Source organism: Leucoraja erinacea, chromosome 25, assembly GCF_028641065.1.
Source record: "Leucoraja erinacea ecotype New England chromosome 25, Leri_hhj_1, whole genome shotgun sequence".
Lineage (NCBI taxonomy): Eukaryota > Metazoa > Chordata > Chondrichthyes > Rajiformes > Rajidae > Leucoraja > Leucoraja erinaceus.
Window position 1 is genome coordinate 15421553 of NC_073401.1, and position 20297 is coordinate 15441849.

Genomic DNA, 20297 nt, shown 5'->3' on the forward strand with positions numbered 1-20297 from the left:
TAGTCCAGATAGCCATGTGAGTCAGTGGGTTTGTAGTGTATGTCGGTCAGAAGTCTGTCCCCTGCGATGGAGATGGTGAGGTCAAGGAATGGTAGGGAAGTGTTGGAAATGGTCCAGGTGTATTGGAGTGCCGGATGGAAGTTGGTGGTGAAGTGGATGAAGTCAGTCAGTTGTGTGCAGGAGGTGGCCCCAAAGCAGTCGTCAATGTAACGGAGGTAGAGGTCGGGGATGGGGCCCTGGTATGTATTGAACAAGGATTGTTCAACGTACCCGACAAAGAGGCAGGCGTAGCTGGGGCCCATGCGTGTGCTCATAGCTACGCCTTGTGTTTGGAGGAAATGGGAGGAGTCAAACGTAAAGTTGTTGAGGGTGAGGACCAACTCCGCTAGGCGGAGGAGAGTGTCAGTGGCTGGGTATAGGTTGCTCCTCTGGTCGAGGAAGAACCGGAGGGCTTTGAGGCCATCCTGGTGGGGGATGGAGGTGTAGAGTGACTGGACGTCCATGGTGAAGATGAGGGGGTGAGGGCCTAGAGAGTGGAATGCGCGGAGGTGATGGAGAGTGTCTGAGGTGTCTAGAACATAGGTGGGAAGGGATTTGACCAAGGGGGATAGTATGGAGTCAAGGTATGTGGAGATGAGTTTGGTGGGGCACGAACAGGCAGAGACAATGGGTCTGCCGAGAGAGCCGGGTTTGTGGATTTTGGGGAGAAGGTAAAAACGGGTCGTGTGGGGCTGGGGAACGATGAGGTTGGAAGCTTGGTCGGGCAGGGCGTGGGAATTGATGGAGTCGGTGATGGTGCTAGATATGGTGGCCTGGTGCTCATCAGTGGGGTCATGGTCCAAGGGTAAGTAGGAGGAGGTGTCCGAGAGTTGGCGCGTGGCCTCAGCTTTGTAGAGATCGCCGCACCAGACTACCACGGCACCTCCCTTGTCGGCTGGTTTGATAACCCAATCTGGCTTTTTGCGGAGTGATTCAATGGCAGTGCGTTCAGTGGGGGAGAGATTGGAGTGAGACGGGAGTGGAGAAGTTGAGGCTGTTGACGTCGCGGTGGCAGTCTGGATAAAGAGTTCCAGAGCCGGGACGTTACGAAGGGGGGGTTACACGAGGAGGGGGTGCGTTGGAGACGGGAAAAGGAGTCATCATTGGGGGGGCGAGTACTCCTTCCCATGGAAGGGCGCTGTGAGGCGGAGGCGACGGTAGAAGCGCTCCAAGTCATGGTGGGCGCGGAACTCATTGAGATGGGGACGGAGGGGGACAAAGGTAAGAACTCTGCTGAGGACAGACCGTTGGGTGTGGGAGAGGGGAAGGTCGGGGGGGGGATGGTGAACACCCGGCAGGGATGGGAGTTGGGGCCAGAGGCAGGCAGGGGGGTGGACTGGGGACGGGGCGATGTGTGGGGGGGGGGGGGGGGGGGGGGGGGTGGGTGTTGGAGGAGGGGTGGGTGGTGGTCAGGGGGTGGGGGGTGAGAGGACTGTAATGTGGGTGGGGAAGAGCGGGGGTGACATAGTTGGAGGGGGATGGGGGAGAGTCAGTGGAACAGCCACTGAGGTTAGCAAGGCTAACTGGTTCTGGAAGAGGTTGTTGAGGCAGGTACTATCGCAACGTTTAAGAACCATTTAGACAGGTACATGGATAGGACAGGTGTAGAGGGGTATGGGCTAAAATCAGGCAAGTGGGCCTAGTTTAGATGGGACATGTTGGTCGGCATGGGTAAGTTGGGCTGAAGGGCCTGCTTTCATGCTGTATGACTGACTATTTTGAGAATGTTGCACAAGTAATAACTATAATTGCTTTTTCTCACAATGTAGACAAATTATATCGTTTAATATTTATCATTGGTTTTGATTGGAGGGACAGTCTTCTTTTCGTGTCCATCTTGTTACAAATGTTGGCCTCGCTGTCATCTGTCCTGAAAAGGATGCAAGCTTCTGGCGACAATCAGTGGAAGCCATCACTTGTCGCAGTAGATGATGGGAGTAGCAGAATTAGCTCGGGATACTTCCAGTTTCCAGCCCCATGACGTGGACACTTCTGCTATGGGGCTGGAGGGACAGTGAAAAGATCACTTTACTGCGTATATGTGAATGCACAAAGTATAGTGAACAACACTGGGCTGCATCGGATTATGAAAAGGTGGTAGCATAGTCCTTACTGTGGAGTGGCCATGATCTGGAATACACAGCCTGTAGGGATGTTGGGAGCACATTAAATCAGTGTTTCCAAAAGTGAACGGGATAAATATTTACAGGATAAATACATAAATATAACGGGATAAATATATAAATATAAAAATAGACACGGGTGAATGATACTGAGTTGTCTTGCAAAAAAGGTGGTATGCATGGACCAAATGGTCTCCTAACTTTCATTAATGATTATTTGGAATGTATTTACTCCATATTTTCAGTATATCAGGGATATATGATGAACTGGAAGTTACTAGTTGCATGAATTGGTTCTCATTGACTTTCATTGCTGCTTCATGTCTCAGGTTCCTGAGAAGGTTGCAGATCTTCCGTATAGTGCAAAACATGGAAGAAGTAAGGGACCAAGAAAGTAAAGCTGATCTTGGGCGTCTATTCTCACTGGCCAAGGATGTGAGTATTCTTTACCATCTTCTCGAATGTCAATTTATTGGAAGTAAGTGGTGAATGTCATGCAATAAATATAAATAACTGATTGCGAACAGAAATAGAGGATCAAGTCTCTCGAGATTGATCACCATTAGTGAAGATTGAATTTTAATAGTCATAGGGACATACAGCAGAAGATACAGGTCCTTCGTCCCAACACGTCCGTACCGACCAGGTTACTCCATCTAAGCTAATCCTATGCATGTACCTGTTCAAGTATCTTTTTGTTGTTATTGTGCCTGCCTCAACTGCCTCCACTGGCAGCTGATTCCATGTACTCCCTACCCACTGAGGGAAAATGTTGCCCCCTCAGGATCCTATTAAATCTTTCCCTTCTCACCTTAAACCCATGTCCCCTGGTTCTGCCCTGGGTAAAAGGCTCGGTGCATTCAGTCTATCAATTCCCCTCATGATTTTAAACACCTCGAAAAGATCACCCCTCAATCTCCTGTGCTTCAAGGAATAAAGTCCTAGATTGCCCAACCTCCCTCTACTGATCGGGTCCTAGAGTCCTGGCAACATGCTCATTCATCTCTGCACTCTTTCCATCTTATCTAAAATTGCTAAGGAAGGGATTGTATTATGTATTGCACTATTTCGTAAATTTAGAACTGAAGCAATTCAAGAACCAAATAAGCAACGGATCTTCTGTATCATTGCCCTGTATCCGAATGAGAATAGTTATTCTCCGTTTATGTAAATGTTTGCTTTTTGAAAAATTATTTGTTGGAGATTGCCACATGTTTATCATATTTACAAGTTAAGTAACCAGAATGTATTTCTACAAGAGTGAAGGGTATAAGAGTCAAGATGGAGCCCAAGGTAATCAAAAATGCTGGAGAAACTCAGCGGGTGCAGCAGCATCTACGGAGCGAAGGAGATAGGCAATGTTTCGGGCCGAAACCCTGAAGGGTTTCGGCTTGAAACGTTGCCTATCTCCTTCGCTCCATAGATGCTGCTGCACCCGCTGAGTTTCTCTAGCATGTTTGATTACCTTCGATTTTCCAGCATCTGCAGTTCCTTCTTAAACAAGATGGAGCCCAAGCCAGGTGACTCTCTGATTTCTGGTCGCAGAAGTGGATCTGCAATCATTCATTACAATCGCTCCATTCTATTATACCTCCACTACAACAGCAGACTTTACTGGACTTTATCTTCAACTAAACATTATTTCCATTATCCTGTATCTGTACACTGTGAACCGATTGATTGTAATCATGTACAGTCTGCTGACTGGTTAACATGCAACAAAAAAGCTATTCATTGTACCTTGGTACACATGACAATAAACTAAACAACATTTTCTGCTACCACAGGAGCTGTTGATTTGTGTTGGTGGAATGCTGGCACTTCTTGTCTCCAGTCTCTCTCAGATCGTGGCTCCACTTTTCTTTGGCAAGGTCATTGATTCCGCCATGGATTCGATGGGTATGTGATTACTTTATTTTGCAGTGAAATCCTTGATATAGAAATGACAATAAATGAATCAAATGAATGAATTTGGAGAAATTTGTTTAAAATAATGATTGAAAACCTGCTTACGATGAAGGATAACACAATATGCTGGAGGGATTCAGCGGGTCAGGGCTCATCTGAGATGGGTGGGCACCAGGAACAGCAGATATTGGGAATCTTGCACAGATCAAACAGCTCCATCCAAAACCGCAGAAATTGCAGGGAATTGTGAACGCAGTCCAGACAATCGCACAAACCAATCTCCCTTCCATTGACTCCATTTGCACCTCGTGCTGCCTCGGCAAGGCCACCAGAAATCATGGATGAGTCGCACCCAGCCACTCCCTCTTCTCCCCCCTCCCATTGGGCAAAAGTCATAGAATTATGAAAACGCACATATCCAGATTTACGGGCAGTTTCTTACCAGCTGTTAGCAGGCAGCTAAACTATCCTACTAACAACTAGAGAGCGGTTCTGAGCTACTGTCTAACTCATTGGAGACTGCTCGGTCTATCTTTGGTCAGACTTTACTGGACTTTTATCTTGCACTAAACATTATTCATGTTATTCCCTTTATCGTGTATCTGTACGCTGTGAATGGCTCGGTTGTAATCATGTATTGTCTTCCGCTGACTGGTTAGCACACAACAAAAACTCTTCACTGTGCCTCGATACCCATGACAATAAACTAAACAAAGGCGTGGATCAGGCAGAGGATAAAGTGAAGTTGAGGTCAATGGCAGGTCTGGGGGAATGAGGCCTGGAGCTCAGGGAGAGACAGAGAGATGGCCAGCATGTACCGGCGCTTGGCAGGGAGTTTTGAAGTAGTGCATGGAGGGAGAACTTGCTAATAGCGGTGGATGGACTAGGCTTTGGTACTCTGCTCAAGATTCCAACAACTGCATAGTTTTGATCTTAATCAATTATACTAATATTATTTATATTAAACAGCTCATTCTTCAGACATAAATGTAAATCGGCTAGATCTTGTTGCCTGCGGTTCCAAGCAGAACCATTTTTAAATGGCAGTAGACCCAGTCCTTCCATGAATACACTATCATATGTGGAATTCATGGAGCCCAGCAGCATATGGATTCCCCCAAGATCATGCTGGGAAATTGCCTCTTGGATCTTTTACCAGGTTTGATGTAGTGCAGGATCTGAGATGCTTTAGTGGAGATTGTGGAACTGTGGATCAGGAGGCAAATCAGATGATAAGTTTTAAAAATTATTTTGATTGATTTCATGTATTTTTTGTGAATTTTTTTAAGTTGCAAATTTACATACCTGCCATGCTGCTGCAAGTAAGAATTTCATTGTTCTGAAGATAGACCCAAAATGCTGGATTAACTCAGCAGGACTGGCAGCATCTCTGGATAGAAGGAATTGGTGACGTTTCGGGTCGAGACCCTTCTTCGCTCTCGATCCGAAATGTCACCTATTCCTTCTATCCTGTGTTGCAGCCTGTCCCGCAATTACTCCAGCATTTGTCCTCAATGTAAACCAACATCAGTTCCTTTCTACTCATTTCAATGTTCTGTTTTTGAGATACAGCATGGACACAGGCTCCTCGGCCTACAAACAGGTTTTGTCAGCTGTAAAAGCTTTGTGTGGGGCTTTGGGGATGGGTGCCCCTCACTGCACTACGAGATGCCCCACTGCTTGCCTAGACCAAAATACTAGAGGCCAGGATGCCTCTGGGCAGGACGGTAGGCTCTCTGCATCTGAACCAGGTGTGAGTGGACTGTGTGCAGTGATTTTGTTGTGGATGATGGTTGGGTGCAGGGAGCAAGACCCAATCAGTAAATCCTCCTCCTTCCAATCTGGTGAACAATTCACAGCTATCCACCAGAGGGTGCATTGATACTGTTTTCAGAAGAAAATATGCAACCAAATTGTGTCCAATGTAACTGGAATTTTGTAAAAAAGTGACTGCAGATGCTGGTTTACACTGACTACAGACACACATGCTGGAGTAACTGAGTATATCAGACAGCATCTCTGGAGAAAAGGAATAGGTGATGATTCGGGATGAGACCCTCACGATTGGGAGCAAGGGGGACACTGGAGGTATGGGAAGGTACAGAACAAAGCAGAGCCTGCATCGATGACTCAGGAAAGAGAGTGGGAGGAAGGGATATGAAACCAAAGGGAAATCTCCAGTAGATAGAGTCGGGACATTTTTCAATTACATAAGTGGTGGTAGTGGCTTGATGGGGAAAGTGGTAAAGGCTTGTGAATAATTTAAAAAATGAATTGTGCGGAGGTATAAATAGAAGGCAGTGAACAAAATCTGCCTATTTATAGAACTGTATGGGTCATTTATGTTTTCATGACCTAATTAAGGTTCCTTATTTTGATAAGGATGAATTTGAATGCCCCAAAAAAATTGGGACACAAACTGCAGATTCTGGAATCTTGAGCAAAAATCGTAGTGCTGGAAGAACTCAGCGGGTCACGCAGCATCTGTGGAGGGAACGGACAAACAATGTTTTGGGACGGGCGCTTCTTCAGACTGAATAAGGATGCCGAACGGAAACATTGTTCGTCCATTCCCTCCACAGATGCTACCTGACCCATAGAGAAAATATGTGACAATGGTATGTAAATTTAAAATGTCCTGCAGAGAAATGATATTGACTGGATTTGAAGCTGCCCCATTGTATTATTTGTGGTTAAGCATTATGCATTAAAGTGGTAATGAATGTCTGTCGGGGCAAACACGTTAGTAGATGTTTTGCTTAATCCGGTGAATATTATTGTTCCCTTCTCATTTTTTGTACAGTAAATGAGAGCTGAAAATGAGGGAAGATTATTAAAAGTTATATTAAAACTCTTTAGTTATTTGAAGTCAATGGGTTTTAAAAATTCACTCTGAATGCTCGCTGTTCTTTCTTTCAGAGGAGCTTGACAGAATGATCCTTATCCTCTTTGGCATATACGTTGGTGGTGCTGTTTGTTCGTTTGTCCGTGCCTATTTCTTTGTCCTTGCCGGTCACAGGCTGGTGGCCAGGCTGCGTAAGAAACTTTTTGGGAGCATAATACAGCAAGAGATTGCATTTTTTGATGAGAGCAGGTGGGTGCCATAGACTTGGAGAATGACAAGTCTTTTAACTGTGATATAAATCTAAGCTTATAAATGCAGAGACTTGTGAAGATTAACTAATCAGAATTTAAGCTGTAATCATTGAAATGTGATGACAGATTTTTTTTTATGGTATTTTTTTTTTCTCTTTTGAATTCTTTAAGTTGTTCCTTAACTTGCAAATTGGTTGCTGAATATAATTTCAGAATGCAGTGTTGTCTTGAATGAAAATGCAAGCATGGAAATAATCGGTTGTAATTAAGCTTGGCTACCTCCTGTAAGACTTTTCAGAATGAGAAGTGTGATGGATTGGGCTTGAGCTTTCTCCCCAGCTGATGTTAACGTTGTTGCTGGAGATAGGCACACCAGATAGAACCCCTCTCAACGGTTAAAGATCAGTCATGATACAAGGAATTGCAGATGCTAAAATCTTGAACAAAACAGAGTGCTGGCGGAACTCAACAGTTCAGATAGCATCTGCAAAAGGAATGGATCGACGACGTTTAAGACCAAGACACTTCTACAGACTGATGCAGGGTCCCGACCTGAAACGTCACCTATCCATCACCTCCACAGATGCTGTCTGACCTGCTGCGTTCTTCCTGCACTTTGTGCTTTGCTAAAGATCAATTGTGTATTTGTTTTCAATTTCTAACGTGTCATCTGATCTTAATAATAAATAGAGCTGTACTATCATTTAAATATTCTGCATTCAATAGCAATGATAAGGACATGGATTGAATGGGGTGAAATATTATGCAGGTTTGTGAAGATAGCAATGAACTATTATTCATTCAGTTTTCTCATGTGAATATTTCACAGAGTTTATAGCAGCTTTGATACATCACTATTTCAAATCATGCATCTATTAGTTGGAAAACAATATTCTCTAAATATTAAATAATGGTTTTAATCGATGATGTCCTTGTATGTTAATTATTGTTTTGATTATGCAGGTAATGGATTAATCAAATATTTTGACGTTTGTTTATTTTTTTTTTTTAAATCAACTCAATTTTTTAGTATCAAGTGTGAGAATTTTTAAACATACCTGCTTGCATGTTTGCTGATCAGAAGTATTGCAGATGAAATTTAATTTGGATAAATGCAATGTGTCGCATTTATCCAAATTAAATTTAATCTGCCATATTTCTTGTTCAGACAAACCAGGGCAGAACTTAAATAATAAATGGTAGAGCCCTGGCGAGTGTTGCAGAACAGAACTCAAGAGTTGCAGGTACGTAGTTCCTTGAAGGAAGGCGGGGTGATGAAGAAGACATTTAGTGTGCTTTCCTTCACAGGCCATTAACACGAACTGGGATGTCATGTTCCAACTGTGCAAGATGTTGGTAAAGCCACATTTGGTGTAGTGTGTTAATTTTTTTTATCAGCCTGCTGCAGTAATTATGTAATTAAACCGGAGAGTGCACAAAAATATGAGGATGCTACTGTGTCTGGAAGGTTTGAATTACAAGGAGAGGCCAGATAGGCAAGGTCTTTTTTCCCCTGTGGCATAGGAAGCTGAGTGGTGATCTCATAGAGGTTCTAAAATCATGGGGCATAGATAGGTTGAATAGCCACAATCTGTTCCCCTGGTTAAGGGAGTTAAAGTCGGTTCACAAGTGTTGGATAGTGCTTTGGAATTGAGGATCTTATGTGAGTAGTAAATTAGACTGATATTGTTACTGGGATAGCTTTTCGGCTTTGAGCAAAGTAGTTGTCTTACCGTGGCACAGAGCAGAGAATAATCCATGTCACTGTCCATGCTGTTGTAGCTGTATGTTTAAGGATGTTGTTAATGATCAGATCCAGCTGATGTCAATGCTGGGACATTAGATGACACCACAGCATGTAATGATTTAAAGGGGTTTGAAATAATGTATTATTTACACAAGAGGTCATAACAACAGCGTAGCTCCATTTTCATTGTACTTCCTGTGTCACGATGCCCAAGGTAAATGGGCCACACCTCATGGCCTACCCACACCCTTACATTGAAGTCCACCACAAAGTGATTTACTTAAAGTGTACAAAACAATAGCCCTTTATGAACTAAATGCTCTGCTACACCTGCCTACATACTCATAACTAGATTATTAACTGGTTACATGAAGGAGTATGTGAACTATAACAGTATTTGAAATTGAATTTTTAAAAAGACACAAAGTGCTGGAGTAACTCAGCAGGTTAGGCAGCGTCTCCAGAAAACATGGATAATGACATTTCGGGTCAGGACCTTTCTTCAGACTGATTGTGGTTGAGGTGGCAGGAGAAAACTAAAAGGGCAGTGGGGGCAGGACAAAGCCTGGCAAGTGATAGGTGGATACAGGTGAGGAGGTTTTTGGAAGGACTGATTGGAGCTGGAATGATGGCTGGGGAACACAGAAATGATGCTAGGGGAACAAAGTAGGGCACGGTGGCGCAGCGGTAGAGTTGCTGCCTTGCAATGCTAGAGACCTGGTTTCATTCCTGACTATGGGTGTTGTCTGTATGGAGTTTGTATGTTCTCCCTGTGTCTGCATGGGTTTTCTCCGAGTGTTCCAGTTTCCTCCCACACTCCAAAGACGTACAGGTTTGTAGTTTAAGTGGCTTTTGTGAGATTGTAAATTGTCCCCAGTGTGTAGGATAGTGCTGGTGTATGGGGTGATCGCTGCCCGGCATGGATTCTGGGCTGAAGGGCCTGTTTCCACTCTGTATCTCGAAAGACTAAAAAAACCAAAACTAAAACTAAAGGCTTAATCTATTTAATTTATTGCAGTGAATGTAGAGGTTTGCATGTTATTAACCAAGATAAACTTTTTGGAATGAAGCATGTCAAAAAATTTTAGCATTGTGGAATCCCCCAAATATGTAAGCATCAGAGTTGCTGCTATGAATTTGCTTGCTGCCATACATTTTATTTGTTTCTTTGCCAAATAAAATGGAGCAGATGTAAAACTACAATCATGTTGGTCATGCCAACAGTGTGATGAAATGCTGAAAAAAAGAATCAGTTGTAGTCTATGAAGTCTGAGTGAGCTAATTGTTGTTGCAGTTGTTTTAGAAATGATCTAACATGCATTCTGGAAAATGAGTTACAAGCTTTGTTTGGAATTTAAACAAAAAAATGTTTTAAAGGTTTAAAATGTATAAAATCAAAGTAAAAGGTCTGTGATATATTAACTTTTTTTTCCAATCTTTTTTTCGTGGTATTAATCTGCCATTTAGCAAGAAATTAAGAAGTGCTGAAACGTTTTCCACATACTTTATCATTGAAAATATTATGAAATTGAAGTGTTGATTTACTGAGCAGACACCCTGGTGAAAGGAGGATTGTTTACCTGTTATTCTACTGGTCTAGTCAGGAAATCAAATCCTCCAAATAGTTTGAAAGCTCAATGAATAGTTCCTAGATCTACTTTGTAAATTATAAAATATATTATGATGACAATTCAAAGAACCTTGGTGCAGCGGTAGACTTGCTGCCTTACAGTGAATGCAGCGGCGGAGACCCAGGTTCCATCCCGACTATGGGTGCTGCCTGTACGGAGTTTGTACGTTCTCCCCGACCTGCGTGGATTTTCTCCGAGATCTTCGGTTTCCTCCCACACTCCAAAGATGTCCAGTTTTGTAGGTTAATTGGCTCAGTAAAAAAATGTAAAAATTGTCCCTAGTGGGTGTAGGATGGAGTTAATGTGCGGGGATCGCTGGTCGGTGCGGACCCGGTGGGCCGAAGGGCCTGTTTCCGCGCTGTTTTCTCTAAACTAAACTAAACCTGACAATGAATGACTATCTATCTCATTCGAGACCCTCAAACTATCTTTGATCGGATTTTACTGGACTGTATCTTGCACTAAATGGTATTCGCATTATTCTCTTTATCATGTGTCTGTACACTGTGGATGGCCTGATTGTAATCATGTTGTCTATCCACTGACTGGTTAGCACGCAACCAAAGCTTTTTACTTTATCTCGGTACACATGCCATAAGGTAAACTAAAAACAAAACTATAAATATCAAGAATACCCAGATGAGCGGAAAAACATTTGTGCTGTAATGTAACTGTGTTGTGCTATACAATCTGTAATTATACTTTAATCATTGGTTAATTTAAATCATGGATGGGTGGAGATATAAATTCGGATTATTTGTACAATTGTAATATTTACCTGATCACTTGCATTAAATGTGTACATTTTGACTGTGATTTTGGAAATATTTCAGACCAGTAACATTTTACAGTATCAAATTTAAGGGAAAACATGAATGTTTTTATTAAGTATAACCTCATACCTTTTTGGTTCAGAAGATCCAAGTCAACTTCTGAACTACTGCATTAAAACTGAAAAACATATCTTAGTTTTGAATCTGAAGAACATTGAAGGAATGATCTTAAATTTGAATCCTTGTAATTATTAAACCATTTATTTTGATATGGTAGCATGCTTTCTTTTTCTAGTAGAGAAAAGTGCTGTATTTGACAGTAGCTTTAAGCCAGTAGATCCCTTTTTATGCAAAGATATAATCCAGATGTCTTTTGAACATTTTATTCAATACTGCTTTGTTTTGTAATTGATAACCATGTACATGAAACTTAGTGACAATTCATCTTCGTTAAACTTCATCAGGCTTGGCTACCTTGAATCTTCTCTTATATTGGTGTCTGATGCAAGACATTTGCTAAAAAATTAAGAAAAAAAGTCAGCTGGCACAAGATAGACACAAAAAGCTGGAATAAGTCAGCGGGACAGGGAGCATCTCCGGAGAGAATGAATGGGTGACGGTTTGGGTCGAGACCCTTCATCTGAATTCCTTCTCTCCAGAGATGCTGCATGTCCCACTGAGTTAATCCAGCTTTTTGTGTCTATCTTTGGTTTAAACCAGCATCTGCAGTTGCTTCCTACACATAATGAATGGAGTCGCAGGCTTCTGAATAATGAGGTCTGGCCTCGACAAGAAGGAAACCATGTATGCACCTCGTAAAATGGATATATTCTGTAAATGTTCGTTTTTCGAACTTAAGCCCCTGTCCCACTTGCGTGTCCTTGGCACGCTAATTACGGGACCTCGTGGTCGCGTTGAGGCGCGACGGTCCCCCGAAGGTCGCGCGGGACTTCATTCGTCCGCACAGTCGTTTGGAGCGCGTGATGTCATTTGAAGATGGACACAAAATGCAGGAGTAACTCAGCGGGACCGGCAGCATCTCTGGAGAGAAGGAATGGGTAACGTTTCGTGTCGAGACTTCTTCAGTCTGAAACGTCATCGATTCCTTCTCTCCAGAGATGCTGCCGGTCCCGCTGAGTCACACCAGCATTTTGTGTCTATCTTCAATCCGGACCGCAACGGCCGTGAGCCCCAGTCCGAGTTCGGCGATCGTTTACCTGCTTCTGCTGCTGTTGGAGGTGAGACGATGCGTCGCACCAGGGACTTGGGCCTGTCCCACTTTGGCCGTCAGTTACGCGACAGGCTGTTGGTGTGCGAAGATTTCTTTCGCTACAAACATTTCGGTGTCCCGCGAGAAGTCGCGCACAACTACATACCGCTCCGCGCTTCTCAGTGGGACCGATGCCCGTGCGCCTCAACGCGACGATGAGGTCGCGTAATTTGCGTGCCAAGGACACGTAAGTGGGACAGGCCCTTAAAGCACTAAATATAGAGTGAGACCCTAGTGCATCTCTGAAAGTATGTGTGTTGTACCGTCTTTCAGATATGACATTCAGCAAGGCCTCGTCTGGTCCCTCAGATGGGTGTAAGAGATGCCAATGTAAAGAAGGGAGATTTTCTCCTTCGAGCCAAGATTTGCACCTTGCCCAATTTGTACCTTGCCCAAAGTTGGTAGATATTATGTGTTCATACTCGCATCTCCATTTCTGAGTGTTTGCATTGTAAATGTTTATTTGTCACATTTCCTACAATGCGTACAAAGTGTTTTAGGATCTCAAAGATATGAGAAAAATGCAATGTAAATGGAAGGCTGCCTTTTTAATTTCAGGTCCAGCTAATAGTCTGAGCAGACCTGTTCAAATAATCTAAGTCGAAAGAAGCTTTCAACACCACTATTCCTTAATCATACTGGAACTTTGTTTGGGGGGGGGAGAAAGAAGTTAATCTGCAAATGCCAAATGTGCAGTTTTATTTTGAAGCTATAGCTCTGACTTTATAATGTACACTGCTTCAGTTTAAAGCAGTTTTTGTTTAAATTTAGGTGAATATTAATGGTGCTAAATTTATTTTCTGATTTAGTACACTTAAAAGCCATGGCTGGTGTTAATGAAAACGTCCTGAAAACCTGCCAATAAAGTCTTGATTAAAATCTTGTAATGTATAAAATAAAACAAATGTGAGTTTTTATTTTATAAAATCTATAATATTTCTACTCTACTTTGTTAGAGATGGGAATTTAGCAGTCATATTACTTGGTGTCAATGACAAGGTGCCTCCTGTTCTTTGTATTCTCTTCCATTACTTTGTTCCTATTCATCCAAAGTCTGGCTTTGCATACAAGCTAATAATAATGCAGTCAATGCGCATTATTAAGCTAGTAAACTTATTAACGATTTACTTGTAATCACTTATTTTAATAACTTACTGACAATTATAATGTTAATGTTGGTAAGGTTATGTATTTGCAATATCTTTTAAGTCTCAATCAATACGAGAGACATTTATTTTCAATATTCTAATTTGATAATGATCTTAGTAAATTTGATTTTTATTCCCATGCAGCAGCGTAATTAAAATTTCAAAGCATTCAGCATCACAAGCTGTCTATAATTATTCTTAAAATGATGAATATTATGTGCTCCTACAACATAGTCTGTTCGGTGTAACCAAGTCTAGAGAACAAGCCAGAGAAATCGCTTTATGTTGTTGAGTTCTAATGTTTTTTCCAGTTATTTTCCATCACTGCCACTTCTATTCCAAAAGCAAATTTCAGGTACACCTTGAAATTGTAGCAGTTCCAAGCTGTACAAAATAATTATTTATATTTATGTTATAAAACATCATAAATTATTTAGAGTTGACTTGCAAGTAAGAATGTAATTGTTCCATTGTAGGTACAAATGACAATCAAATACTCTTGACTGTTGTGTAGGAAGGAACTGCAGATGCTGATTTATGCAGGAGAAAGACACAAAATGCTGGAGTAACTCAGAGGCAACATCTCTGGAGAGAAGGAATGGGCAGTGTTTCAGGTCGAGACCTTCAGACTAGAGTCAGGGGAAAGGGAAACGAGCGATATAGACAGAAGACGAAAATCCCATCTCCATCCCTTTCCGCCGTCTGTCATTTCCGCCATTTTGTGTCTACTCTTGACTGTTGGTTCTTTGCAATGAAAGGCAAAGTGCTGAGATTTATTTTACAGGCATTTGTATTTGTGATTCATAGCTTATGTTTCCAGTCCATTCCATTCTCATTTATTACGTCAATTTGATTAACATAGATGTGCAAGTAACCTTTATATTCAAATGCTTGAACATCCTCTTCCAACAGAACTGGTGAATTAACAAACCGCTTGTCGGCTGATACTCAGATCATTCAGAATACCTTAACAGTGAGTACTTACAGTAAGATTGCACCTTTGGTATAAAGTTCATACTATTTGGTACTTGTAGAAAAACAAGTATTTAAACATATGGAAAATATAACAATTTTTTTTAATGGAGTGTGGACTCTTAAAGTTTAGATGCCATATGAAGGAATTTGAATGATCTACCCATTACTAACTTTGTATGTATATATTTGTTGGTACAAATACAAGGGAAATAGATCTTTGTGTGATGCTGATTCATACAAACTAATAGTTGAAATGCAGATTACTACAACACACGATCCCCAAAATGTATTGTTCTAAATACTTAGAGACACAATGCAGTTACAATTTTGATTCTTGGTGTAGTGATGAAGCTTCCGTGTAGTGAAGGGTGTTTTATTACCAATAATATTATAATTGCAACTGAAAATATGAAGATTATGTGCCAATGTAAATACAGATAATTAGTTGTCATGGCTAGTTATAATTATGCATTGTTGTTGCTGCAGGTAAACCTGTCCATGTTACTGCGATATACATTACAGATAATTGGATCGATCGTTCTCATGTTTGTTGTAAGTCCGGCTTTGACTGGTGTTCTCCTTGCCTCTGTCCCAGTTGTAGCCATTGGAGGAGTGCTTTATGGTAAGTTCAATTTTGGTCTCAACGTGCAGAATATTTCCAGGAGGGAGAAAGTGCTTTGGCCCATGTTCGCACATGAAACCAACAGTCTATCCATCTGCCGATCACGCTCCCCTCACCTGTATCCACCTATCACTTGCCATGATTTGTGTTACTCCCACCTCTCCTTTACAGCTTCTTCCCCCCCATACTCCATTGGTATAAATAAGGGTTCTGACCAGGAACAATGCTTGTCCAATCCCTCCCCAGATGCTGCCTGACCTGCTGCATTACTTTGTATTTTTGCTCAAGATTCCAGCATCTGCAGTTTGTTGTGTCTCCATATGCTGTTCCATGCTGTTTTCTGAACAATATTTGCCAATGGTGAATTTAGGCAATCAACCAAACAAAAGACTGAAATTCAGTTGCAGATTTTAATGTATTTTGCAAAAGCAGAGTTTTAATAATTGGCTGACAAGTATATAGTCTGTTCAGTAAATGCCCATTCCCCTAGATGGTAATAACATGAGTTTATGTTGATTGTCTAGGTGAATCTGTGAAGAGATTACGCAAAAGGTTCCAGGATGAGCTTGCAGCTGTTGGCTCGACGGCAGAAGAGACCATTTCCAACATACGTACTGTGAGAACTTTCTGTAGTGAAAAGAAATCTGAGGAACTGTACAGCAAAGGAATAGATAAGAGTTATCAGATTGGAAAAAAGTTAGCTCTGGCAGAAGGTAATGTTCTGTGTTTAATGATTTTTAAATAGTGTTTAAAGTTTACGGAAACGGGTCCTTCGGCCCACTGAGTCCACACCGACCAATGATCACCCCGTATGCTAGCACTATCTTTGCACACTAGGGACAATTTACAATTTGACCGAAGCCAATTAACCTACAAAGGTGTACGTCTTTGAAATGTAGGAAAAAATTGGAGCACCTGGAGAAAACCCACGCAGTCACGGAGAATGTACAAACTCCATGCAAATATCACCCATAGTCAGGATCAAACACTGGTTTCTGGCGCTGTTAGGCAGCAACTCTACTGCTGCACCACTATGCTGCTATAAATACTTGGGTTGTAATAAACACTATTTATTCCAACCATGGTTTTACATATTAAGTTTCCCTGTTTTACTCCAGTGGTTTTTTTTTTTAATATTCCATTAACTTTTTAATTCATTTATCCCATTTGGTAGGTGGGAGGGAAGAAATTGTATTTTTAAGAGAAGTGATTGGTGAAGTTGTGTACTAAGACACCTTATTTGGTTTAGCTGATGAAAGGATTGTTCAAAAACTTTTTTTTAGCGATTAAAAGTCAGACCTTTTGGAAAATTAGGTTTATGTTTCCACTTGATATTTTATTTTGGGAATTGTATGAATTAGAAAGTGTTTCAGTCTCACCATTTTTTGACTGTTATTCATGCGTTATGAGAACATTTCCTAATTTCTTTGTTGGAAAGCTGGAAGCAACTTTCATTATTCCTGTGGACCTTGAGGCTGATTCATCAGTGCAGTACTGAGGGAACACTACACTGTTGGAGACACGGCATTTTGGCTGAAGTTTTACACTGGAGTCCCCACTGCTCCACTGGCATCAATCTGGAAATGAGCAGGGGAGCTGTCGCTAGCCTCCTGTTTACTGTGTTCCTTGCTCAATGTTTTCAAATGTCACACATTGCCTTGTCATTATCACAGTGTTTCGGAACCTGCTTTATACTAGTAGATTATACTTCAAGCATCAGTTCCGCAGCACAATGATTTGTGGCATCATGAAAAGCACTCTGTAAATGTAAAAGATACAGAGTAACTCAGCAGGTCAGGTCGGAACCCTTCTGCAGACAAACGCAAAACGCCACCTATCCATGTTTTCCAGAGATGTCTGGCGTGCTGATGTTATCCCAGCGCTTTTTAAAATCTTTTTTGGCAAACCAATATCTGGAGTTCCTTGTATCTGCTATGTAAATGTAACCAATTTGTCTGTCTTTGACCATTGTGTTTTTTTCGTTTTGTTTTTGCATTGAATCATGGAAAATGGTTCATCATCAAAATGGCCAACATTCCTATTAAGTTTGTATTTGAAAGAAGAAGCAGTACATGATGTGGGGGGGGGGGGGGGGGAATCTGCTGGCATCTACCTGGGTCTGGTGTCAGATCATACTGTTCCTGAGTGGAGACAGAAGTGTAGCATTCCATCCAGCAGAGCACTGGCCTGGGGACATCTCAATGCTGCCAACTTCTGTAGATCTCTTACCTCTAATCCTTTGAAACTGCTTGCAAAGCTTGTGTTTGGGTGGATCTGGAGCAAGAACAAAGGTGTCAGCAAAATAAACAAGATAACTTAGCTAGACACAAAGCTGGAGTAACTCAGCATGTCGGGAACATTTCTGGAGAAAAGCAATAGGTGACATTTTGGGTTGAAACTCTTCTTCAGACTGGTCTCTCGACCCAAAACATCACCTGTTCTTTCCCCCCCACCCCCCACCCCCTCGAGATGCTGCCTGACCTGCTAAGTTACTCCAGCATTTTGTATCTTATCTTGTAAGCCATCATCTACAGTTCCTTCCTACACAAGCGAACTTAGTTGCCGGGATCCAATTTTTACTACAACTTTGCAGCACTTCTAACAAACACGAGTCACTTATTGCAAGGAGGCACTTCTGGTCAAATGTATTGCTTTTTATGTGACAGTTTGGTAATTTGGTTTTTCATAGATTTAACATTCATGAGAATCAATCAATCTTTGTACCAATGTTGGTACTTTTGATTTTTAAAAAGCAATTTAAGTATTATGCTTTTTCAGTAGGAGGGGGTTTTGTGACTTTTTAAACGTTTTAAAACGGGCTGAGTAATTTTGAATGCTTGAAAGTTATTTATAAATATTCTACAATTTTGCTGGTGAATTTGAGGGCAGGGTTCCTCCAGCTGTTTTATCCATTGTGCCAGCACAGCTGCACTGGTTCAGCTCTACGCTGAACCGTGTTAGGCTAGCCCACGCAGATGTGCTGACAGCTGGATTTCCTAGCAGATGTCTGCATCTGGAAAAAGAGCGTGGTTTCTATCACCTCCCCCTCCCAGCGTAAAAAAAAACTACCCCTCAAACCCATCTTGTATAGCAGTCATAATATGTGACAACTTTGTACATACACATTTTGAGATGTGGGCTTTCTTTGGAATATTTATAGGCTGTCTTCCATGTCCTTATGCAATTGCAATCTGCAGTGTTCTATTAAACACAAGATTACTGATGAATAGGACTAATTAACAAAATTGGATAGGACCACTTTGCTGACTGCATTTGTATAGATTGGGTTTAGTTTAGTGTAGAGATAGTCTGCACTGGAAACAGTCCCTTCGGCCCACTGTGTCCACACCAACCAACGATCCCTACATATTAACACTATCCTGCACAAACTGGAGACAATTTACCCCACGCAGGTCAGGGGGAGAATGTACAAACTCCATACAGATAGCACTCGTAGTCAGGATCAAATCTGGGTCTTTGGCGCTGTAAGGCAGCAACTCTACCGCTGCTCCACCGTGCTGCTCATAGGATGCTGAATGTGTGTTTCACAGCATTAACAAATTAATTCAATTTTAGAAATTCACATCCTTGTTTTAACTGCATGACCTCGCTTATTTTCATATGTAGCCTGCTCCAGTTCTACAGCTACCTGAAATCACAGCAAGCCCCCAAAGCTGGCAACTTGCTTATCTCTGAGATTTCCACACAATCGTTCAGTGTTCTGGGCATTCAGCTCTGGAATCCCCTCCCTTGATGGGATACTCTTTAGAACCTCATTCTCTCATTGAATCTGGGCCATCTGTATTTGTGTGATTTAGTGTCAAATATTGTTAGGTGTGGCCCTTAAATGGTGTGAAGATCCATGAAATTGTTAACCGCTATATTGTATAAATGAATTCATGTTTATGGTGCTAAAACAAAAATGTGTCAAAAGGTGAAAGCTTAAGCTTTGGACAAAAATAATGTTTCCAAAATGAACAGTACTATTGGCCATAGTAATCAGGAATTCTGCAAACTGTGTGAAGAGACTTTTGATGGATATTATTCCAGAAATATGTGCCACATATCTTTCCTGTTGGATCACTGACTGCATGGCAGGCAGTTTTATTATTTTTTGCAAGTTGATGTTTTAATAGTTTGCGTCATATTTGAGATGCTCTTGCTGGCCCTGATTTGCAAATGTGTTATCTGCTTCATGGATTCTAGCTGTAACAACTTGTACTTTGATGCTTGTAGCCCAATGATGCATGCATGAGTTTTACCTTTGCGTGCATGAGTTTTGTACAACAAGCAGCAAGATATGATGGTGCACTATCTTCACGATAAAAAGAGGTTGGCAACCATTACCTTTGTGATGAGAAGAAAAGTCAAACAAATCATGCTCACCAGGATGAAGTAACAATGTCAGGAAAGGGATAACTTTTTCACTCCATGCTTCAGCTGTGGAAGGTCACTAACTAAAAACACAAAATTGGAGATGTCTCTGTCTGCCTTTTAAACAACTCAAATGGTCATGAAATTGCAATGTTGATGTGAAGTTTAAATTTGTGACCTCTGGAAACAAATCACACTTTATAATCAGTCGTGCATTATAAACAAAGGTCAAGAACAGTACTTTGGCGTTATTGGGACGTTGCATCGTTAAACGATGAGTCGTCAGTTCAAAATCCCAACATAAAATTAATTCCAATCATTTGTTTTTTGTCTATAAATACTCTATTTGTCTATAAATACACTCTGTTCCAAGGTTTCTGAAGCAGATGTACAGAGAAGAGCCTGCCTAAAACCAAGCTTGATCGGCTTTTGATTTTAAAAGTAAAAATTAAATTTCAGTTACAGAAGAATTAAGTTAATTGGAATGTCTTTTTGCTCGTTATACAGTGTATTCATTGAGTGAAGCCATTGAATGATACAAAGGGGCATTTTAAAATATGACACCAATACTAATATGTAGCCAAATCAATC

At 41.4% G+C, this 20297-nt stretch overlaps 1 protein-coding gene across 1 annotated transcript in view; it reads left to right on the top strand.

Moving 5' to 3' along the window:
- LOC129709447 (ABC transporter B family member 1-like) overlaps window positions 1-20297 on the top strand; it is a 115089-nt gene that overhangs the window by 11210 nt on the left and 83582 nt on the right. The window contains exons 5-10 of the mRNA XM_055655851.1: window positions 2492-2597; window positions 3950-4061; window positions 6990-7164; window positions 14648-14708; window positions 15197-15332; window positions 15857-16045. Coding sequence (XP_055511826.1) covers window positions 2492-2597; window positions 3950-4061; window positions 6990-7164; window positions 14648-14708; window positions 15197-15332; window positions 15857-16045 — 779 coding nt within the window. The remainder of the gene's footprint in view (window positions 1-2491; window positions 2598-3949; window positions 4062-6989; window positions 7165-14647; window positions 14709-15196; window positions 15333-15856; window positions 16046-20297) is intronic.